Below are 25256 nucleotides of genomic sequence, written 5' to 3'. Positions count from 1 at the left end.
ACACCAGAGAGGCTATCAGGAAAACCAGTGTAAGCTATAGGGGAAGACGGGAAATACAAATTATGTACAACAACCAAGTAAGAAAATTAAGGATCGAAGACTAAGTTCGAAGTGCTAGGATTATAAATGGTGTAAGAGAGGAAGTAGTCTTTCGCGCCTACTGTTCAAACGATACATTGAGAAGCACTGATGAAAATAAAAGAAAGGTTCAAGGGTGGGTTTAAAATACTGGATGCAATGATATCGGTGATAAGACTTGCTGATAACGTTGTCATCATCAGTAAAATTGAGGAAGATCTGCTGGCTCTCCAATTAAATAAACAGTGTAATGGGCACACACAATGGATTGGAACTAAAGAAAGAAAACTGAAAGTAATTAAGTATAGCAGAATTACACACACACACACACACACACACACACACACACTAAGCATTTTTCTCTCTTTTAAATTAAATATTCCCCCTCTTTGGACTTTTTTCTCGTCATTAGATGTTAATTCACAACCTTTTCTCGAAAAAGTATACATATTCAAGAGCTCGAACTTTTTTTGTCAGTAACTGTCACACGTGCATACAGTACGCATGTAACAGAGTAATTTCAGCTCTCACCTGCTGCTGCTTCTGAGAGATAGAGTCCACTGCAGAGAGTTACCTCTGCACATTTCAGCTGTCCTAATTAGATGCAGCCTATCTAAAAGACTCTGTTAAGACAGAGACACACTAACATTCTGTGCTATGTGAAGGAGAAACTATAAACGGAGTACGAAGAAAAAACAAGTGTTCAAACAGAAAAACTATGATACATATAAAATTTTTGATAAAAAATTGTTTTTCCATACTCTTTTATTTACGGTTGGTTGGTTTTGGGGAAGGAGACCAGACAGCGTGGTCATCGGTCTCATCGGATTGGGGAAGGATGGGGAAGGAAGTCGGCCGTGCCCTTTCAGAGGAACCATCCCGGCATTTGCCTGGAGTGATTTAGGGAAATCACGGAAAACCTAAATCAGGATGGCCGGACGCGGGATTGAACCGTCGTCCTCCCGAATGCGAGTCCAGTGTCTTACCACTGCGCCACCTCGCTCGGTTCTTTTATTTACGTACAATTTTGTTTCCTGTACTTACATTATTTACATTTTTATAGGTATTTAAGGTATTCACATTTAATTTTTCCATGTTGTTTACATTTCTTATAATCATATTTTTCAATCACTTACATAATTTACCGATATTTACTTTATTTTCAATCATCATTTTCCACGTGGTAAGCTCCAAGCCAGTATATTTACTTTGTTGGGGAAGATATGTTTGTTGTTCTGCACAGATAAAGAAATTTTATATTTTTCAGTGGTCGCATCAACTTCCTCACTGACTTTTAGAGTAGTCTTTAGAATTATAACTGATGCAAGAAGGATCAAGCAAGTTTTGTCTCTACATAGAAAGCGAACCTGCTGAAACCGCACCTCCACTCATTCACCTGGTGTGATTAAGTGAAATAGTAGAAATGTAAATCATTATGAGCACACATCGGTTTGAACCACCTTCTTTCCCTATGCAAGGAAACAGATACACGTTCATTAATGTATCTCCAACTCTGTTTCAACACTGGAAGCCATATTAACGCAGGGAAATTAAAAATCACAGTACCATTGCAAATGTCTAGTTACATAATTTTCGCACTGAAACGTAGCTACAAGCAAAACATTCGTATTAGTTCACAGAGTCCTCATATTTCAGTGGTCACACACATAAAATCTATACTACTAGTCTCTAAAATTAAATAAAAACTTATACGTTACTTATGAGGGAAAGCAGGGATCCGCTGTTCGAGAGTTACTGGCAGTATTTAGTGCATAATACCCATATGCATTATATGAAGAAATAACTTTCAATGTATGTTTTTACAGGTGTTTCCCATGGAGATGAAGCGTTTTACTTATTTTCAAACAATCCATACATGCCAATAACTGGAGACCTACCGGCAAAGGATATTGAAATGGCTAAGACGTTAACTAAACTATGGACAGACTTTGCAAAAACAGGGTGAGTTCATCAAAAATTCTACGGCACATTCGGTGACTTTAATTCTTGTTCTCTATAGTAACGTTAATGTCACATTTAACTCCTGCCCAGAATTTCACATGTTATTGAATTACATATTCCGTAAGTACCCAACGCAACGAAACGAAATACTAGTTGTACATTTATCCGAGTTCTTGGGAGGAACTACTTCCAGTTTTGTGCTGCAGTCTTTAATAAAGTTCTTTTATAATAAAATATTCAGGGCACTGTCTTCGAATACAGCAACCAAAATGTCGAATCACGATAAAAGAACTAATACAGCCTAAGAAAGTTGACACACAAACCAAAAAAGTGGAGCACTGTGAAGCCTTTAGTATAAAATTCTGTGTAATACAGTGGTAAGCAGAACTGAGAGACAAGGCCGGAGATACCACATAAATTCTATGGGTAATTGCATTAGGGGTGTAAATGCTTAATAAAAATAAAACAAAAGACGATTTCTTTGTACGAGAATGAAGGTATGAGATTCCGAAGAAAAGTTATTGACTACATATTAATGGACGCGAAATGAGTGGAAAAAAATCAGATTAAAACGAATTATGTTTGAAATCTGACCTTTCAGAGTGCGGCTTAACCAACATCATGCAGGTGAAAGAACTGAACCAGGGTTTTAAGTGCGTATGTTTCACCAATTAACAAACTTTATTACTACCTAAAAAAGAAACACTATACTAAGAGAAACAATTCCTGAGATCAGCAACAAATACATTAAACAGCAAGTTAAAAAGAAGGGAACAACAGTTTAGACAGCAGCAACAGTTGTAAAATGAAACAGGGCCTTTTACCAAATTACAATTCTTTATAGAAAATCCCATAGAACTGGAAACCTCTAATGTCAAATTACGACCAAACGTTATTGCCGGTGAAACTACAGACTATTTATTTTAACAAAGGGCACAGCTTGGAACAACAGTAATGGGCGCATATAGGTCAGATACAATTTTCCATAACCTGTGGCTGACTCACCATTTAAACAGCCATGAAACTGAGGAGCAACGTCCTGAATTTTAGAATTACAAAAAGGTAAAAAATGTGAAATGTTCTGACTAGGTACTGCCTCTATGTCTCCAGTACGAGGTTTAAGCCACGGGCACTGCGGCTAAGAAAAACACGCAACTGTGGCCAAACCAACTGCGACGTGCCCAAAACCAGTGCCGTCACAGCCCCCGACATTAAAAGAAATGGGAGGGGGCGGCTACATTACATAATGCGCTAAAACAAAAGAATGAGCAGTTTACAGTAGGAGTATGCAGTATTTTCTCCTACCAGTTGTGTCAAACATTCAGGTGTGTAACCTTCCATCACGATTACAGTTTCCCACAAAATATATACGAATAAAACACTTACCTTGTTAATTTGTGACGAAAGATTATTTCAGTACAGTAAAATGTCTTTGGAAATCAACTTTGCCCACCTGTCACGAAAAGCAAGATAACAATCACTTTGCACCTCGAATCGATTGCATCTAAATGCAGTCTTGTGATCATAGAAGAAAAACTTCATGGATTTCACGAGAATGTAGAAAAATGTTGGTGCGAATGGAAGCTGTAAGAAACACACTTAACTAATTATTGTGTACCTCGTAATAATCAATTCATCTGAAAATTCAGAAGAGAAGAAACTAAAAATTATGCCCATTAAGACAGAAACTAAAGTGCAGATTAGGGCACTGTGCAGATCTGCACTTTTTCATCTTCAGATCTATACAAATAATGTATACTAACCAGCGTATTCATTGCCTTCGTAATGTTTCGCTCTTCTTTAGTCTTCTAGTGATGAACTGCATCCACACCCATGAGTCTGATTGTTTCTTTGTATCCTTCCATCTACTATCTAAATGTTATTGTTTGGTGTTCAAAAAGCAAAATATTATGACTGCTCCCACGAGGTATTAAAACGAGGTCGCAAGAAGGCTAACGAATTATAATCAAAATACAGTGAGACACCAATTTGCCTGTCGTCATGGTGTTAAGTCGACAGAAATAGGTGGGTGTTATTGCCTGCACCACCGGCATCCCATTCTCGTCTTCTCATATTGAGATTTTCATATTATCCTGAACACAAGACGCTGAGATAAATGTGTATATTCTACGTGTCGAAACTTCCCACATTTCATTCATCCTGATCCATTCGTTACCCGCATCGGCAGCAATGAGTGATAGGAAAGCTGTTGTGAGGTGACGAATAACAATAAAAATGGTAGTAATAACAAATCAGTAATCAAGTATGTTTACTGCATTACAGACGATTAACAAAATAACCAAGAAAGGCTGAGTGTTTAATTGGCCCACTGCATAGGTGTTCTTACCACTTTGTTACTGAATTCTGTTCTGGTTGTTTGTAGAGAGAAAAGAAAGAGCCCTGTAGCAATACATATCGCTAGTACCACGAGATATTACCTATCAGCTATCCTTGCTTTACATCACGAGACGAACATGGCGTCACCGAGTTGATATTTGAAATACATTTCTGTTTACTCTCTCTGCCTCTGTCTCTCTTTTTATTTTTTGACTAAAGCCTCGAGAAGCGCGAATAATAAGCATGTAGGCATATAACCTGTTTACAGTTATTTTCATTGGGATACATAATGCAAAAATACAACTTTTAAGTGTATTATTGCGTAATTCCAGTTATTGACAGTCTATTCGTGAGCTTGCTCGCATACAGTGGGGTGAAACCTAATACAAATATTTCTTGCACCATGCGCAACGCACAAACGAAATCTCGCTGCAATGATGTCCGATATATTGCACGGAAAACATATCTGATTCATGTTGCTAAATACAGCTCTATCAGATATCAATTTGGATGCGTACCAAGTGTATAAAAGTATACCATGAAATACGCAGAAAGTCACATAGAGGTATTAGACTGAAACATAGCCATGACCAAGATTGTAACTGGGTTCGACAGCATCGTCGTCTACCACCGTGACGACTCAAACGGTTACAGTGCTCGGCCGGTTACTTATGTTTACTAGTATGAAAGCTACAGCATGAAAGCACAAAAATGTTAATAACCCGAAGATCATTAACTTTGGAACCCATAGAAATTAAAGCAGTCATCAGTCGGAAGAGTGGTTTGAACACCACAGTGCTTTAACAGCCACGGTCTTGTTGGACGTGGTATGCCGTTGCTTTCCTCCGACCTTTGAGTTGACCTACCTAGCCATTTAATAGGGGAACCTACAGTTTAACGTGGCTTTCGGACCACAGTGCAACTCGGCACTTATCACATCAACAAACTGCCAGAGGGGAAATAAGTGTAAAATCGCACATAAAAACCGTGGGTCTGACGAGGGATTGAACTTGAGACCTTCATATCCGTAGACTTGCTCTTTATCACTTTTCCACCACGCAGCTGCTGCTGTGGCCCGCATCTCGTGGTCGTGCGGTAGCGTTCTCGCTTCCCACGCCCGGGTTCCCGGGTTCGATTCCCGGCGGGGTCAGGGATTTTCTCTGCCTCGTGATGGCTGGGTGTTGTGTGCTGTCCTCAGGTTAGTTAGGTTTAAGTAGTTCTAAGTTCTAGGGGACTGATAACCATAGATGTTAAGTCCCATAGTGCTCAGAGCCATTTTTTTTTTTTGTGCCTGCGTTGGCACTTGCGTGTCCCTTAGGAGAACTTACATTTGGGATTACCCTCGTATACGTGTGTGTAAACGCCTTCCGATTCCCACTCAAGGAAGACAAGGATACTCAGTCTAGCTTCAATATTATAAATACGCCTCAGTTTGTGGATGAACTCAGGTTGATAATCATTTCGAATATTTAGTGGTGCTGTACCCACTGGTGTTAAACTCGTTTTCAACCAATGATTCCCACAGCTACAGGAACACTACTTGTCATACTTCTTAGACAAAATGCTTACGCAGTGCTATCAGACGAAATGATCAACTTGGCAAAAACTGTGGGAAGTTTGTTTTACAACCTTCGTACCTGGATAAAGAGCTTTTCCTATTTGAGATATCTGTGAACGTTGCTGCATAAGACGATTTAAGAAGAAACTAAATTCCTTCAGCTACGCCAATGTTTAAATAAATCGTCTTAACGGCACTAAATCGTGGTTTGTGAATCGTTTACCAGCCGTACTCTGCCGCATTTCGCTGGTTGGAAGGCAAAAAGCTTAGTGACAAATTTCACAGAAGGAAAAGGGGGACGAAATGTCTCCCACTAGAAGGTTATGTTGTTTTATTTAAATGATTACAAAATCAGGTAAAAAGAACAGTGAGGTGGTCAGTATAAGCACGTAACTGTTGTCAGTATGATGTTGCACCGCCCAGGGCCTGTAATGATAAAGGGCCCGTTTAGGTCAGGCATATTGTATACAGAAGTGGAAGAGAGAGCACCACTAATTTCTACAATCCGTATGCATTGCATACACACAGAAATTACTGTTACAGTGTACTTATGGGGCCCGATTAGGTGATTTGTATATCTACTGGTGAGAAAGAGCACTGGCAAACAGTCTGCGCTACATTAGGTTACTTAAACTGGTGTCACTCTGAGCTAGAATTTATGATCAGCGACTAAGTATAATGACAATGAGTCAAATGCGGGTTTTGCAACTGTGAAATACTTTCCTAGATTATAGAAGCGAAGGAAGGCAGCGCGTTTTTGTTTTCAAGCAACGTCTCCATCAATTACTTTAGTTCTGATGTAATCTACGAGTAATTGCTGATGTTTGATATTAACATGAAAAGGATTCCGCAGACAGGGAAAGAACCTGTTCTTGGGCAACTGCTTCTATAATCACCAAAAGGGCCGGCCGGTGTGGCCTAGCGGTTCAAGGCGCTTCAGTCTGGAACCGCGCTACCGCTACGGTTGCAGGTTCGAATCCTGCCTCGGGCATGGATGTGTGTGATGTCCTTAGGTTAGTTACATTTACGTAGCTCTAAGTTCTAGGGGACTGATGACCTCAGATTTTAAGTCCCATAGTGCTCAGACTCATTTGAACCATTTTTGACCAAAAGGCCTTCAATGATCTTCAAGCACATGTGTTCCAGCAGCGGTATGAAGAAAATGATAGTAATAATGGCGGTAATAATCGAATTATTCGGTAACTTCACACTTCACAGTGGATTTTCTCGAACTAAGAAATTTTCTGAATTGGTGAAAATTTCAAAATGGTTTCACATCGAGGCTATGATGCCTAGAAGAGTCTTTACATCCTGGTGACGTGAGAATAGCATAATATCCGCTTCAGAAGCTTTCTTCAGCTTGACCATTTAATAGACTTGCATTTTTTCCACCGTGACTAATTTTGTAAGCTAAGCACATCATCCATTACAGCACACTCCTGGGGCTGGGAAATGTGGCCACAATGGTCTGGTAGAACGAACTATTAAAAGTGCAATACGTGGGTTCAGGCATTTACTTTTAAGAGGCACAAACAGATTTACTTTACCTCTGGTAACCTCAAGAGAAGGATGTTATAATCCAGAATCCGCGTTAAACATCACGTTCCTTCATTCCCAACAGGACAGAGCCGGTTTACTTTGGGAAATGACATAGGCCGAGGTCATGGTAAACAGAAATTCTGTCGCCAGTAAACTTAATAACATTAGAAAATTTTATTTTATTTGATGAACCGATAGCCATTTAAAGGAACAGGGCTCTTATTTTACTTGTACTTGATTGAACTAGAGACGCTGAAAAATTTGGTGCTGCACTGTGATTCGAATTCGTATCTCCTCTTTCGAGGATCTGAATCTCTCAGAACAGTATAGTTCAATCATTTCGTTCTTTTTTCCAAGACTGCAATCTTCTCTAGGTCTCCTCCAAAGGTAAGTATGTGGGTCCGATTCCTGATCCTATACAAAAATATTCATAATTTCATTCCAAGCCCTATCACGTGCAAACCGGCCTGCTAGTAAAAATTACCGTCCATTTTTAATGTCTATTCATGTGTTGACAACAATTTCTGGTCAAACACGCACACATCTTACTGATGTTGAGTAAGCATTTGATACTTAAGCTATATTCGTGGACAATAAAGAAGAACGATAGGAGTGCGGTTCGATTGTCGCTCAGGCATAAAAATTTGTCTCCCTATTTTGGATTGAAACACCTAGCAGCTAGTAAGAGAACCGATACGTAACATTTGATTTTTTAGTTAACAATCCGATTACTTGTTGGGTTCGTATCTCCGTCACAGAGCTTCACATCATGTGCTTCATCTTTAAATGCATACACACTTTGTTACTTCTGAATGGAGATATACGAGTATTAGACATCTTTCGTGGTTAGTTAAACGGGATGAAAGGGTCTTGATAGGAGTAACGGTTTATTACAAAAACTGTCGTCTTTTATTTTCAAGTTTAGATTTGGTTACTGATATTGGCGAAAATTTCGGTAATTCATGACTCTTCACGGCTAGTCAGCAATTTGATATGATTGGATTAGATTAGATTAATACTTGTTCCATAGATCATGAATACGATATTTCGTAATGATGTGGAACGTGTCATTTTAATGAAAGATTTCTTTACATACCGGTATTCAATTTCTTTACAACAATGTTTTACCCTCTCTCTCATTCTTTTTTATTTCTCTCTCTCTCTCTCTCTCTCTCTCTCTCTCTCTCTCTCACACACACACACACACACACACACACACACACACACACACACATACACATACACATCCTTGTTTTATTTTTATTTGTTTGGTGTGCTCGACTATCGGCGAGGCACGAAAACGTCCGTGAATGAGTTTCTTAGTTTGCAGTACAGTTACGAAAGAAATACAAAAACAACTATGAGAGTTAATGATTTATGATGTTTAGTTTGCAGTGAGTTCTGAGTATTATTAGTAACTACGCTCCAGTCCCTAAACCTAGTTACAGAAATGCGAATCAGACGCATTACGTATTCCAGGCCGTAGCAGCCGCGTCTTTGAGACGCCAGCTATGGTCACTTTCCAGCCCGCTGTAGGATCACATCGGTTCGTCTTCTTCCTGCTGGTACTGTAACTGAGATTTGGCAACAAGACAAGGTATGTTTGGCAACTCTGTGTTCGACGAGTTACTTCCTGGTGTGCACGGAATTAAGCCTCAAAGTTCACTTGATTTTTCCTGTCATTTCTATTGAATAATCTCAGTTACACTCCTGGAAATTGAAATAAGAACACCGTGAATTCATTGTCCCAGGAAGGGGAAACTTTATTGACACATTCCTGGGGTCAGATACATCACATGATCACACTGACAGAACCACAGGCACATAGACACAGGCAACAGAGCATGCACAATGTCGGCACTAGTACAGTGTATATCCACCTTTTGCAGCAATGCAGGCTGCTATTCTCCCATGGAGACGATCGTAGAGATGCTGGATGTAGTCCTGTGGAACGGCTTGCCGTGCCATTTCCACCTGGCGCCTCAGTTGGACCAGCGTTCGTGCTGGACGTGCAGACCGCGTGAGACGACGCTTCATCCAGTCCCAAACATGCTCAATGGGGGACAGATCCGGAGATCTTGCTGGCCAGGGTAGTTGACTTACACCTTCTAGAGCACGTTGGGTGGCACGGGATACATGCGGACGTGCATTGTCCTGTTGGAACAGCAAGTTCCCTTGCCGGTCTAGGAATGGTAGAACGATGGGTTCGATGACGGTTTCGATGTACCGTGCACTATTCAGTGTCCCCTCGACGATCACCAGTGGTGTACGGCCAGTGTAGGAGATCGCTCCCCACACCATGATGCCGGGTGTTGGCCCTGTGTGCCTCGGTCGTATGCAGTCCTGATTGTGGCGCTCACCTGCACGGCGCCAAACACGCATACGACCATCATTGGCACCAAGGCAGAAGCGACTCTCATCGCTGAAGACGACACGTCTCCATTCGTCCCTCCATTCACGTCTGTCGCGACACCACTGGAGGCGGGCTGCACGATGTTGGGGCGTGAGCGGAAGACGGCCTAACGGTGTGCGGGACCGTAGCCCAGCTTCATGGAGACGGTTGCGAATGGTCCTCGCCGATACCCCAAGAGCAACAGTGTCCCTAATTTGCTGGGAAGTGGCGGTGCGGTCCCCTACGGCACTGCGTAGGATCCTACGGTCTTGGCGTGCATCCGTGCGTCGCTGCGGTCCGGTCCCAGGTCGACGGGCACGTGCACCTTCCGCCGACCACTGGCGACAACATCGATGTACTGCGGAGACCTCACGCCCGACGTGTTGAGCAATTCGGCGGTACGTCCACCCGGACTCCCGCATGCCCACTATACGCCCTCGCTCAAAGTCCGTCAACTGCACATACGGTTCACGTCCACGCTGTCCCGGCATGCTACCAGTGTTAAAGACTGCGATGGAGCTCCGTATGCCACGGCAAACTGGCTGACACTGACGGCGGCGGTGCACAAATGCTGCGCCATTCGACGGCCAACACCGCGGTTCCTGGTGTGTCCGCTGTGCCGTGCGTGTGATCATTGCTTGTACAGCCCTCTCGCAGTGTCCGGAGCAAGTATGGTGGGTCTGACACACCGGTGTCAATGTGTTCTTTTTTCCATTTCCAGGAGTGTAAAATAAGAAAACTCAGTCTTCGTTTCTTCACACGTGCTACTGGAGATTGGAACGGTAGAGAAGCAGCTTCAAAGTAGTTCGATTAACCCCATGCGAAGACTAAATAATGAAGATTAATTATCTGCCTCGGAGAATGATGGCTGGTTCCCCTTATTCCGCCTCAGGAGTGTATTATCGCTTGAGGTGTAACAAAAGATTGTAAATTTACGGTTTTCAGCCCAGGAAAGTCGATGCACGTGGAAATAGCAACTAATCTCGTCTTTTAAATAGCAATTTATGTGTTCTAGCCACTATTAGCCTCGTAAGAGGAACACCAAACACGTACCTCCTCGCTAGCTCTGTGGTGACGTGCTGACCTGTAATAAAGCGTGTGTTATCGTTCGCAGTTCCAGTCTCGCTGACTGTAACCTTTTTATCCCTTCTGTGAAAGAGCTACAAGCAGTCAAATCAAACATCGATAAGAAAATACTTTCCGCTCATAGCGCAATGGTGAAAATCTTACAATGCTGAACAACAGGTAACGCGTCTTTCCGCTGCTGACAAGCAAATTTTGGGTTTCTAGGAACACATATCTTTATTTATGAAATGCCACATTTGCATACCTCTTGAGTATGACACAGCATGCCAATTAAACACAGACCCAATCGAAATCTAATTAGTAGTATTTTACTAATTCGTGCCGATAGAGGCACGCTTGTGTACAGATACTCAGTTTTATTATAACAGACTTTCATCACAAGGATATTGTGGGTAGTTTTATTTCATTTCTTATAATACAGTGCAGAATTTTCGTAAGGTTTCTTTTAGTGTTGTTAAAACAATACTAAACATGAGAGAGATATTAATCATGTACGATATATGCGAATTCTCGGATGTTATCTATAACAGACTGACAATGCACATGCAGTTTATTGATTACATGCATGTATAAAACTTGTTCTGAGTTAAAGATGTCAAACAAGGTTTGAAGAAGAGTAAAATGCCACTACCAGACGACAGCTAATGTAGAAAATACTTTTCTGGCTATTTTGGCACGATGCGCTCTCCCCATACATAATACAAAAGCTTCAAGATGCATTTGCTGTCTGGCCGTCTATTAAACCAGAAAAGAACTAAATGTCGCAGAAGTTAGCCCTTTTTCCACATGTGGCTATTTTGGGATGAGAAATGAAGGGAATTATGTTGAAAGTTCCATTAAATTGATAACTTCAGCAGACAGCAGAATTGCGTTTTTAAAAATGTAGCAGCGAATGTACTAGAAGTCGCGAGTCTTATCTACGGAGCACGAGGCCTATCGTTACGCTATTAGCTGTCATGTAGCTACAGCACCTCCACAAGTCAACAACAGTTCCTCCAGATGTTCCGCATTCCACACTGCTGTGAGATAATACATATGGCTGGATCTGGATTTCTGCGAGCAAGACAGTTATAGCTCTTCTTTTGCACTGCCCGACGTTTTCAACAAACAGATAGCGCAATAGAGTAGCTCAGATGGAAAGGAACACTTCCTATTTATATTTCTGCATTCAACACTGTTGGCAGTTCTGTGTTGGTGGCAGTTAACGTGATTTTATTTCAGTGATTACAAAATAGAGTCCACTGTATGCACTGGGTAGCCGAGGCAGCTAGTTCATGGCGATTCGGTGAACCAAGTAAATTAATGTACTGAACATGCTGCAAACCTCTACAGGGAGCCTGTGTGTCAGAATTCTCATCGAGTGTGCCGCAACGGTGTTATGATAGAAATATGAGCCTCTGAGAAGAGGTTTTGGTGGTCTGTTGGATTGATGGTAGTTTCCTATGATGCTGGTCTGGGTTCGATTACAACTTCTGCCCATGATGTTTGATAAGGAGAGACAGATTCTATTCTCTTCTGGCTAGGCCAAGAGAAAAAGGTATAAAGGCATTGTTGTCTTAAAATCACATTAAATACGATATTCCTTCTCTAACAAGTAGACGTTAGGTTGAACCACAATAAAGTCAAGAGTGGCGAAATGTGGGAAGTCTATCACTAGTAACCTTTCTTATACTAGTTATTTATTTCCAGTGACGAAACAAACGCTATGTAGGGTCACAGGACACTTATTCCATCTTTTATTTGAGCTTCTGTTTGTCGATAAAATTGGTTCTGAACTTGGAATGCAACTCAGACCGCCCTTAACGCGGAATTTGATCCCTTCGTGACAATACAGTTCGACTACAATTTGTTGTTTGTTCAAAACGGCAGATTCCTCAACATCTCCACATATTGCGTGTGAATGGGTTCTAATCCTGGCCCGGCACTAAAGTTTCCATTATGTATTGTCAAGCTCTAGCATGAGGACACCTATCTGCTGGTGGATAATAATTTTGATTTTTGATGCATTTCAATTCGTTGTCAACACTGACGATATCTGACGTTTAGGCTCCCAGTGAGATACAGAACTATTTGAGAGATCACTGTAAGTTCAAGGATGTTATTCCGAGCTGCTGGTGGAGAAAAATTCGGTAGCCGATATCTCTTTGTGTGTAGTCAACAACGATATGTATGGGGTTCGATTCCCAGTCAGTTCTGAACTCTTCGTTATATTACTTCTAGTTCAAACATCCTCATATGTCGCTGCTGGTGTAACAAACCCATATTTAACGTTCGTTTTCTCTAGAATATAACAGCGATAGGTGCCGGGTTGGAGTCCTGGGAAGGAAAACAGTAATGTTTCGTCTCGTCATTTCAGTTAAAATATCTAGCTACTGCCGAGAAAATCCGATATGTCACAGTTGATTGTGCTTCGATAACAATCCGATTAGGTTCTGTGTTCGAATCCCTGTCCAACATAAAGCTTTACCTCACGGCTTTTCAAGTAAGCTACTTGTGAAGAAGCAATATTTAACATCTCTCGTATTTCATTAACAGGGTCAATAGATGCTGGGTAGGAATTCGCGTCCGTTAAAAATGTTTACGTTATGTAATTTAAAGTTGATATTTGCTAACTGATCGCCGGCCGAAGTGGCCGTGCGGTTAAAGGCGCTGCAGTCTGAAACCGCAAGACCGCTACGGTCGCAGGTTCGAATCCTGCCTCGGGCTTGGATGTTTGTGATGTCCTTAGGTTAGTTAGGTTTAACTAGTTCTACGTTCTAGGGGACTAATGACGTCAGCAGTTGAGTCCCATAGTGCTCAGAGCCATTTGAACCATTTTTGCTAACTGATCCTGTCTAAAATCGATGTATATCACTCTCTGTATGCTTAGTCAGGAATGACTTTTAGTTTCCGTCAGTCACGAAACCTTTGCTTAGTCTGCATGACCTGGGTTTGAATCCATATGCAGAACGAAGCGGCTCGTCGTGTCATTTGAAGTTCATACACATTCTCAGCTAGCTGCTTGCGAATAACTTTAATTTTTAATGTCATTTTGAGTTAAATAACAAGTATGGTATGCTACTTTGAAGAGGAAATCATGACTACGACGAACTTACTACGTGCATTACCTATCTGACGTAATAATGAGAGTGGTAGCATTTCAGGTATGTCATTCATTGTAATAAATGTGAGCTTACAAGCCTTAATCACACTCTTATCTGTGATAAGGTGTTCCCTGGTATTTCTAGTATCGTGGTATTACTTTACATCTTGAGTTATTTCGATACCGAGCAGTGTTTTCTAGTGGTGACTTCTTTTAATCATTTTCAATAGTCAAACGATTGTACCAACGAGCAATTAGAGAATCTGATAGACAGCTGCGTTATGTGGGTTGCATGCGAATCAGGCGAAATGCAATTCAGGTCGTTCGAATACTTTTGAGCATGACTGTACGTGCTATAGACAAAACTTCTAAAATTATCATTTAATTATTTCGCTTTTGATCTGCTCCCAACTTATTCATCTCTACTACTAATCATCGTGTCAGTAATGCTATATCTAAGAACAAAAATGGATTGGCTATTTACTTTGTTTCTTTCGTTCCTTTCATTATTTTATTTGAGACTTATTCTGCGTTAGTTTTACTTTTTTTTAACCAAATATTCAACCAATATGTCTTCAGGTTTGCTTTCTAGCCTCCTTCATACTATTCAAGTGGAAATTTAAATGGGGCGAAACGTTAGACAGCTCGTCCGATAATTCTGTCATTCATCCAGTTTTTCCTTCTATGTGATTCTGATGACGATACTTCTCTAAACTATTCTTCATTCACTGTGGCCGAGAAGTTCTAAGCACTTCAGTCCGGAACCGCGCGACCGCTACGGCCGCAGTTTCGAATCCTGCCTCGGGCATGGATGTGTGTGATGTCCTTAGGTTAGTTAGGTTTAAGTTCTAGGGGACTAAAGACCGCCCGCATCTCGTGGTCGTGCGGTAGCGTTCTCGCTTCCCACGCCCGGGTTCGATTCCCGGCGGGGTCGGGGATTTTCTCTGCCTCATGATGGCTGGGTGTTGTGTGCTGTCCTTAGGTTAGTTAGGTTTAAGTAGTTCTAGGGGACTGATGACCATAGATGTTAAGTCCCATAGTGCTCAGAGCCATTTGAACCATTTGTTTTGACTGATGACCTCAGATGTTAAGTCCCATTGTGCTCAGAGAGATTAGAACCATTTTAGCTATTCTTTATTTCAGGAAAGTGGCGTGTGCTTGGTCAGGTAGCTATCGGTGTTTTCGTCTGCCTAGACTTCTCCATTATCTTCGTTTGTAGTTCGTAACGTTTAGTCTTTCGTTCTTCATTCTTGTTATACGTTCTTTTGAAATTCAACTAATGTCTTCAATTTCATTTTTTAAGGCGATAATATCAATTTCGTTTCTACCGTTACTTATACTAATTTTGTGTACTCTCCAATGTCATGTTCGTGTTCTCAGAAACATAACTGTTCACGTGATCTGATGTTTTTCCGGCGTATACTCTGCTTCTAAGGTTCTCGGGTGACTGCCAGATCCGGTCGTCAAAGGTCCACGATATTTCGGCGAAAACCCATTTCGCCATCATCTAGCTGATGGAATAATGTGACTTCTGCGAACTGGCGGTGTAAGTTCAGACGTCACCGGCCACGTTCCGTGCTCAGACTCGTCAGGATGGGGGAGTGGGGGGGGGGGGGGGGGGGAAGGGCGGCGTACTGCTACGGTAATGGTAGTGGGACTGCTGTGGTGATGGAAGCGAGGATGGAGGGAAGTCGGTTGCCTCCGCCCGCATACTGCCGTCCACGTCGCATCTCGCGTCCGGATGTCGCGTTCGGCTTTGATCGAACTTAATACTGGTTCTCGTATAGCTTGCTCAGTTTGAAATCCATGTCTCTGTTGATTAAATTATCACTCGCACACGGATTTTAATCACTTCTTCGAAAATAGAGTCTCAAAATTTTTCGATGGTAGGCAGGACTTTCATTTGCTAGTTAAGTCATTTTGTGTCATTTTCAATGTAGTGTTCTGTTACTGCAAACTTGTTGGGCTACAATAAGGTGGTCTGGCACTCATGTTCTGTATGTCGATCTTCGATTGTGTGATCGTTTGTCCAACATAAGTTCTGTCGTCACATTCAAGAGGAGTTTCGTACATCCCTGGCGGGCGGAAAAGTGGTGTTATGTGATGCTTCCGCAGTAGTCTGCCAACTTTTAACGATATGCTAGCAAACGTTATGAAAGCGGTATCCTTTCCTTATTCTCTCGTATTTTTGGCATCCCTGTCATTCTCGGGGCTCTTGCGTCGCAGGGCCGTCCGAATCTGTCGACAGCCGTATCCTTCTAGAGGAAGAGGGATTACAGGTGCTGCGGCTCTGCCCTCTGACTTTGTTCGTCAGAAATGGAGTGTGCCCTGTGCACTTGAGTACTGATCCCGCAGTTCTTCTTCTAGGGATGGTGGCAGTTGGAGGCACGGTGGTATAAATCTGTATGCAATGGCTTGCGGATCCGTTGTGGACAAACGAGCTGTAGGGCACATGGCGATCTAAGACGTCAAAAAAAGGAAGTTTGCCTCTTTTTCTATTTCCATGGTAAACTGGATTTTCCATGGATGGAATTCAGATAAAGTGAACATAAAAAATTCGGAGGCATTACTTTTCTGCGCGCCCTCCTACATTCAACTGCGATTCAAATCAAATTATTATAGTAAATTAATTAATACCGGCATGCATTGCAATGGCTCTATCAAATGTTTTGTTATTTATTGGAAGTAGATACACATAAACAAAGCACTTCGTATGCAGAAAATAAATAAAAGAATAATTTTTTCATCACTGCATTATACATGTATTTGAATAAGTTTACTCAAGTGCTTTGGGGTACACAACATTTTTGATCTTACCGTCTTCTGCAAAATAAGAACAACAATAATAACAAGTTTTCGGCTCCCCAATCGTGAGCACGCAACATATAACTGACCTCGTAAAAATCAGAAATTTTCCATATTTAATACACACACTTGAAGCAACTGACTGCGCTTTGCTGCTAGTCATCTGAGAATACGAGGCAAACTGGGAACGGTAGTCGTTTGAAATGAAGTTTCATGTCGGAGAGAATGAAAAGAATGCATGGAATTGGCACATTATCTCTGTTTGACTTACCACTCAGAATTGTCGCCCAAGTAACATTCGGCATAAGTTCTTTGACGACGAGTCTGGTTCGACTGCACAATCAAAATGGATCAAAGTTGCGCAGAAAAAATTATTGGTGCCCCGATTTCGAGTGACGATATATGCTGTGTGGGACACTGGGAAGATCCAAGGAATTCAAAAACCCAGTTGGACAGTTTCAAATAGCGTCCGTATTCACGACGCAGTGAAACGATTCGTGGGAAACAGACTCAACCGCTATTTGTTCAAGGATGACAGAGTTGATCGCATTGACGTCAATGTTTCTTGCTGCCAAAATTGTACGTTCGTAAACCAGTGAGGTTTTTTTGTTATCTCGAGAAGTTCATCATCGTCTTCTCGCAGTCGGTTTCAACAGAAAACCGATACTTCGTTGCTGGAAAAGTTATATAGCTACACACCGTCGATGGTCTATGCTGATTATTTTGCAGAAAACCGCGCGCTAATAGAGCCGTTACTTTAAGGGATCATACGTTGCGAACAGATAGACACACATCGCTGTTAACAGTACCTGACATGCTGCAATTACAGATACGGAAATTCGATACTGAATTAATCGTGCTAGAGCATCCTCTGTCAAATTAAGATCTTGAGTATTTGACAGTCATGACTCACGCAACTAAAACCTTGCATAAGATTCAGTTGTTTTATACACTCCTGGAAATGGAAAAAAGAACACATTGACACCGGTGTGTCAGACCCACCATACTTGCTCCGGACATTGCGAGAGGGCTGTACAAGCAATGATCACACGCACGGCACAGCGGACACACCAGGAACCGCGGTGTTGGCCGTCGAATGGCGCTAGCTGCGCAGCATTTGTGCACCGCCGCCGTCAGTGTCAGCCTGTTTGCCGTGTCATACGGCGCTCCATCGCAGTCTTTAACACTGGTAGCCTGCCGCAACAGCGTGGACGTGAACCGTATGTGCAGTTGACGGACTTTGAGCGAGGGCGTATAGTGGGCATGCGGGAGGCCGGGTGGACGTACCGCCGAATTGCTCAACACGTGGGGCGTGAGGTCTCCACAGTACATCGATGTTGTCGCCAGTGGTCGGCGGAAGGTGCACGTGCCCGTCGACCTGGGACCGGACCGCAGCGACGCACGGATGCACGCCAAGACGTAGGATCCCACGCAGTGCCGTAGGGGACCGCTCCGCCACTTCCCAGCAAATTAGGGACACTGTTGCTCCTGGGGTATCGGCGAGGACCATTCGCAACCGTCTCCATGAAGCTGGGCTACGGTCCCGCACACCGTTAGGCCGTCTTCCGCTCACGCCCCAACATCGTGCAGCCCGCCTCCAGTGGTGTCGCGACAGGCGTGAATGGAGGGACGAATGGAGACGTGTCGTCTTCAGCGATGAGAGTCGCTTCTGCCTTGGTGCCAATGATGGTCGTATGCGTGTTTGGCGCCGTGCAGGTGAGCGCCACAATCAGGACTGCATACGACCGAGGCACACAGGGCCAACACCCGGCATCATGGTGTGGGGAGCGATCTCCTACACTGGCCGTACATCACTGGTGATCGTCGAGAGGACACTGAATAGTGCACGGTACATCCAAACCGTCATCGAACCCATCGTTCTACCATTCCTAGACCAGCAAGGGAACTTGCTGTTCCAACAGGACAATGCACGTCCGCATGTATCCCGTGCCACCCAACGTGCTCTAGAAGGTGTAAGTCAACTACCCTGGCCAGCAAGATCTCCGGATCTGTCCCCCATTGAGCATGTTTGGGACTGGATGAAGCGTCGTCTCTCGCGGTCTGCACGTCCAGCACGAACGCTGGTCCAACTGAGGCGCCAGGTGGAAATGGCATGGCAAGCCGTTCCACAGGACTACATCCAGCATCTCTACGATCGTCTCCATGGGAGAATAGCAGCCTGCATTGCTGCGAAAGGTGGATATACACTGTACTAGTGCCGACATTGTTCATGCTCTGTTGCCTGTGTCTATGTGCCTGTGGTTCTGTCAGTGTGATCATGTGATGTATCTGACCCCAGGAATGTGTCAATAAAGTTTCCCATTCCTGGGACAATGAATTCACGGTGTTCTTATTTCAATTTCCAGGAGTGTAAGTCTGAATCTTGAACATGTTGTAGGCGACATCTTAAAGAGCCTTCACAATATCACCAGCGATGCATGAAAGGGTTCCGCATATAATATGCCAAAACAGAGGAACAAATGAAGAGTTATCATGCTAAAGGGGCTAAGTAACAAAATGTACTTCCTACGTTATTCAGAATAAACTATATTCAAAGAATGTGAACGTAAATATGCACTATCTCCACTTTAACACTTGCTCATTGACTTTAGCAAAGCAAGTAATCGCTTGGCATGAGCCAAAAACACCAAGGAAACATTGATTTTTCTTAATAAATTTTCACTAAAATGCTAGACGCGCTAAGTCCATCAAACACCTTTTTTCAATGTTTCTATCTCTAGTAATAATTTTACTGTTCAGTCCTGACACAATTCACTGTATGACTGTGCGCCTCAGGTAGGCATTTCCATCATAATTTTGAGGCCTCTTATCCTCTCTGAATATAATGATCTGCACACTGACATTACTCAATATGATAGCTTTGAAATCTTCTCTTCGTCAGCATTTGTCCCATCCCCCTAATTCAACAAATACCTTTTTTGTCTAAATTACCATGTATATCTGAATTAATCCATGAGGCAGAACTTTGTATTTACCTTAACTGTGTTAATCATCATATCAGCTACTTGCTGAAAGTCCATAAAACTATTCATATGAACAAATTTAAACGCTTGCTTATGGCGAACTGTTTCTATGGCGTTCATTAAAATATCGGGAACAAAATGCATCCCCCACCTTTCTTTTTCAACAACTAGCCTCTTGTTGTCACTTTTCTATGTTAATTCCCTTTACTGAATTATTCATATTGTTTTCACTGTCCATTTTATCGCCAATGAAGACACACAAGAGACAGGCTGCAAAACGACAGGAGCTAACGGAAGTGCATGTCCTGTACAACCGACCAGTGTCACACGTTCTGCACTTAACCCATTTAGTATGAACAACACAGAGAAGTTACCTATCACGACGTCTACCTAGCCCTGTCACATACCACCTTTCTTTCTTTTTTTTTTTTTTTTTTTTTTTTTTTTTTTTTTTTTTTTTTGGTCATCAGTCTACTGACTGGTTTGATGCGGCCCGCCACGAATTGCTTTCCTGTGCTAACCTCTTCATCTCAGAGTAGCACTTGCAACCTACGCCCTCAATTATTTGCGTGACGTATTCCAATCTCTGTCTTCCTCTACAGTTTTTGCCATCTACAGCTCCCTCTAGTACCATGGAAGTCATTCCCTCATGTCTTAGCAGATGTCCTATCATCCTGTCCCTTCTCCTTATCAGTGTTTTCCACATATTCTTTTCCTCTCCGATTCTGCGTAGAACCTCCTCATTCCTTACCTTATCAGTCCACCTAATTTTCAACATTCGTCTATAGCACCACATCTAAAATGCTTCGATTCTCTTCTGTTCCGGTTCTGTTTGATATTAGTAGACTTCTCTTGGCCAGAAATGCCTTTTTTGCCATAGCGAGTCTGCTTTTGATGTCCTCCTTGCTCCGTCCGTCATTGGTTATTTTACTGCCTAGGTATCAGAATTCCTCAACTTCATTGACTTCGTGACCATCAATCTTGATGTTAAGTTTCTCGCTGTTCTCATTTCTACTACTTCTCATTACCTTCGTCTTTCTCCGATTTACTCTCAAACCATACTGTATACTCATTAGACTGTTCATTCCGTTCAGCAGATCATTTAATTCTTCTTCACTTTCAATCAGGATAGCAATGTCATCAGCGAATCGTATCATTGATATCCTTTCACTTTGTATTTTATTCCACTCCTCAACCTTTCTTTTATTTCCATCATTGCTTCCTCGATGTACAGATTGAAGAGTAGGGGCGAAAGGCTACAGCCTTGTCTTACACCCTTCTTAATACGAGCACTTCGTTCTTGATCGTTCACTCTTATTATTCCCTCTTGGTTGTTGTACATGTTGTATATGACCCGTCTCTCCCTATAGCTTACCCCTACTTTTTTCAGAATCTCGAACAGCTTGCACCATTTTATATTGTCGAACGCTTTTTCCAGGTCGACAAATCCTATGAAGGTGTCTTGATTTTTCTTTACCCTTGCTTCCATTATTAGCCGTAACGTCAGAATTGCCTCTCTTTACTTTTCCTACAGCCAAACTGATCGTCACCTAGCGCATTCTCAATTATCTTTTCCATTCTTCTGTATATTATTCTTGTAAGCAGCTTCGATGCATGCGCTGTTAAGCTGATTGTGCGATAATTCTCGCACTTGTCAGCTCTTGCCGTCTTCGGAATTGTGTGGTTGATGCTTTTCCGAAAGTCAGATGGTATGTCGCCAGACTCATATATTCTACACACCAACGTGAATAGTCGTTTTGTTGCCACTTCCCCCAATGATTTTAGAAATTCTGATGGAATGTTATCTATCCCTTCTGCCTTATTTGACCGTAAGTCCTCCAAAGCTCTTTTAAATTCCGATTCTAATACTGGATCCCCTATTTCTTCTAAATCGACTCATGTTCCTTCTTCTATCACATCAGACAAATCTTCACCCTCATAGAGGCTTTCAAGGTATTCTTTCCACCTATCTGCTCTCTCCTCTGCATTTAACAGTGGAATTCCCGTTGCACTCTTAATGTTACCACTGTTGCTTTTAACGTCACCAAAGGTTGTTTTGACTTTCTTGTATGCTGAGTCTGTCCTTCCGACAATCATATCTTTTTCGATGTCTTCACATTTTTCCTGCAGCCATTTCGTCTTAGCTTCCCTGCACTTCCTATTTATTTCATTCATAAGCGACATGTATTTCTGTATTCCTGATTTTCCCGGAACATGTTTGTACTCCCTCCTTTCATCAATCAACTGAAGTATTTCTTCTGTTACCCGTGGTTTCTTCGCAGCTACCGTCTTCTTCTGTGATGGTCCTTCTTAGAGATGTCCATACCACCTAACACGTAGAAAACACAATTGCTGCAAAACCGCAGCTTAGTCTCTTTAGCATTATAGCCCTTCAAGTGTCAGTATCCTTGAACGGGGACATACAGCCAGTACAGAAGCTATGGTTTTAAGACATCAATGACAATAGGTAGGGCATCTAGTCAGTACGCCTAATAATCGCATTTCCAAACAAATTTTTACTCTAATTTAACAATAGACAAACACTGTGTTGGAGATCACTGAAAACGAGTTACGGACCTAATTAAGGCTAACAATAAGATATGTTAACAGTTGGGAGACCTCAGCCCTTGACCGTTCATCCTAGAGATCACTAGTCCATCACGAGACACTTCCTTTTGTAGAAAACAACAGACACACAGCGACTGATAAGAAGCGGCGTGGAAAAGAAAAGGAACCACCGGGAGTAAATCTTCATATGGGACTACCTGTCATCACTGCAGCAAACTATGTGCTTCTCACATTAGACTATAGAGTTATCTCCGGACTCAAATGACTGGAAGACAAAGCTACTCTTCTACGAGTATTTTCTGTAATGATGATTACTTCTGCTACTAGGACTACTGCGACTCCTCAGCAAACTTTAGAAATAGCATAGTTACTCTTCTACTTATATTTGTGTTATGAAATGTCCATTTATCTTAAAATATTAATGGTGATAAATACTTCCTTGCACTCATTTTTTCTCTATGTTGCCTTTCTTCATTTTCCATCTTGCCGCAGTTCAGTTGTTTTTTATAAATGCTATGTAAGACCTGACTGCCCCGGTTCACTGCTTCTTAAAGCATGCTATCCTGAAACCAGAAAATTTGTCAGTCGACTGTTACAAACGATTTTCCACCCATTTGTACTACGAGTGGTTGATGCAGTGCATAACTATTGTTGTTGTTTGTATTACACTTCTTCCAACTATGTGGTCATTAAGAATGGAACAGCTAACAGCTTTTGCTTGCGAGGTACGTAGTAATAACTTTAGCGAAGGATCATATGTTTAATAATATTTTCTTTTGTTTTGGAACCATCTAACTGTGACTGCCTTCTCTGAAAACGTGCTGTTGTGGATATTGCTCTCACCCATTTGCCTTGCGTTTCGCTGTGATATATTACTCTGATATAAATTAACCGACTATTATTTTATTTGTTGCTAAGTGCGTTTAGTTACGTATGGCAATATTTACTGCACTTTTTGTGACATAGTTCCTAAGTAAGTTGTTCTGCACTTTGCAGGAATCCAACCCCGGATGACGACCCATTGCACTGGCCGCAAGTAACGTTTGGGAGAGAGCTGCAGTACCTACGTATAGGTGAAAAGTTGGAAGTGAAGAAGGGACTCTTCCAGAAGAGAATCGACTTTTGGAAATCACTACCTTTCTGATTACGACACGACGTCCGTGCAGGAGCGTCTATGAATACAGTAGATTCAAGGTTCTCCTTACAAGATGTTACAAGAACTTTTAATAAAATTGAAATTCATACACCTGCCGGAAATTGCAGGTTGAACAATTATGATGAAAAAATTAATTCACCATGTTTTGTGCTTTGGCTTTATTAAGTTTAATACTACATTTTTGCTGAAGCCTGTCCGATATGTCAGAGACAATTGTGGACTCAATGCCCTTCAAAAGATTCTCAAAAGAAAAATAGTTCTGTATGAATTTTTTTTTATTTGACATTAACTGAATTCTCTGTCGGTGCTTCACATAAGATAATGATAATGTTACATAGGAAATTTATTCCTGATCTTCTGTTTAACATAATTTATTTTATCACGTCCAGATTTCAGATCCTTAAACCATCGTCGGGTGACAACTGAATATCGCAAGATATATAAAATGATGTGCAGCTCACACACATATTACTAACGCTTATACAGAAGATAGATAATGATGACAGAGTATAACTTTGTAACATTATGCAGCAATCGTTGCGTTTAAAAAGAAAACAAAAACAAAATAAAAATAAGTTTTTTATGGTAAGCGGAAATCATACATACAACATAAGACAGAAAATTTAAATTGGGTTCATTACTTTAATCTATCATTTGCATGGTTAGAAATTAATTTAACAGAGCGGAAAAAGGAAAATATGCTTCATCATTTAAAATTAAACTGGCATTCTATGTGATGTTTATTCAGTTAAAGTATTTCCCATAGGTCCAGCTGTCTGATTTTCTAAATAGCATTCAAGTCGTCACAGATTTCGCGGTATGAGGTGTTTTCTGTTAAGAGAAGTTCCATGACGGTGGAATAATGTCTTTCCTAGTCTAGTATCCTACCGATACACTAACAGCCATAGCTCTGCATAACTGACCAAAATACACTACCACAGGACTTGCAGGTGACTTTTTTATATGCTACTCTGACAAAAGTCTTTTCTTTATTATTGGATGATATTTTAGTTATGAGGTTGTACTTTTAAAAGTCAGCTCTATAGTTGCCATATTTGAATTTTTTCGCAAGACGAATCCAAATTTTGGTATATATATTTATATTTATGTCTAGTGGAACCAGTCCAACACCAGATCATCTACATACCTGATCCAGTATACAATTTTGAAATTCAGTGGCTTTTTATAAGAGATCTTGTTCCAAATTGTCCATGAAAATTTGATAGTGTTATAGACTAAGCGCGTAACCTGTAGCTAGTCCACGAAACTGATTGTCATAACTTTAGTCAAACTGTAAATAATTCTCTTTCACAAATATTCGAATGGTAACAAAGTCATGTGATCCCACATGACTTACTTTAGATTTGTGCCCAATTTCTGTTAACACTGTATCTCTGAGCAGCAGCAAAGTACACTAGGTAAATTTATCATGTATCTACAAATTACTCAGAACAACTGCGGGATTGTTCCTGTCTATAACGAATAACACATGAAGTGGGTTATTATGATCAGTAAGTTACAGATAGAGGTGCTAAAGCAGAAGAATTACTCAGTCTTTATTGTCCTAGGTGAATTTACAAACAGCTTTATTTTTCCGATTAGGTCCTTATGTAAAATTCCTTCGGCACTATCTGAAGTACTTTTTATGATAAGGAACTGGGTATTTGTTTTAGATGTCATCCACAGACCACGAGAGCTTTTATTTGCAG

At 41.5% G+C, this 25256-nt stretch overlaps 1 protein-coding gene across 1 annotated transcript in view; it reads left to right on the top strand.

The window, feature by feature from the left end:
* LOC124606315 (juvenile hormone esterase-like) overlaps positions 1–23535 on the top strand; it is a 129399-nt gene extending 105864 nt beyond the window's left edge. Inside the window, exons 9-10 of the mRNA XM_047138298.1 lie at positions 1905–2040; positions 23388–23535. Coding sequence (XP_046994254.1) covers positions 1905–2040; positions 23388–23535 — 284 coding nt within the window. The remainder of the gene's footprint in view (positions 1–1904; positions 2041–23387) is intronic.
* Positions 23536–25256: the final 1721 nt, after the last annotated feature.

The sequence above is a fragment of the Schistocerca americana genome, chromosome 3 (assembly GCF_021461395.2).
Source record: "Schistocerca americana isolate TAMUIC-IGC-003095 chromosome 3, iqSchAmer2.1, whole genome shotgun sequence".
In the NCBI taxonomy this organism is placed as follows: domain Eukaryota; kingdom Metazoa; phylum Arthropoda; class Insecta; order Orthoptera; family Acrididae; genus Schistocerca; species Schistocerca americana.
This window is presented reverse-complemented; position numbering and strand designations above follow the sequence as displayed.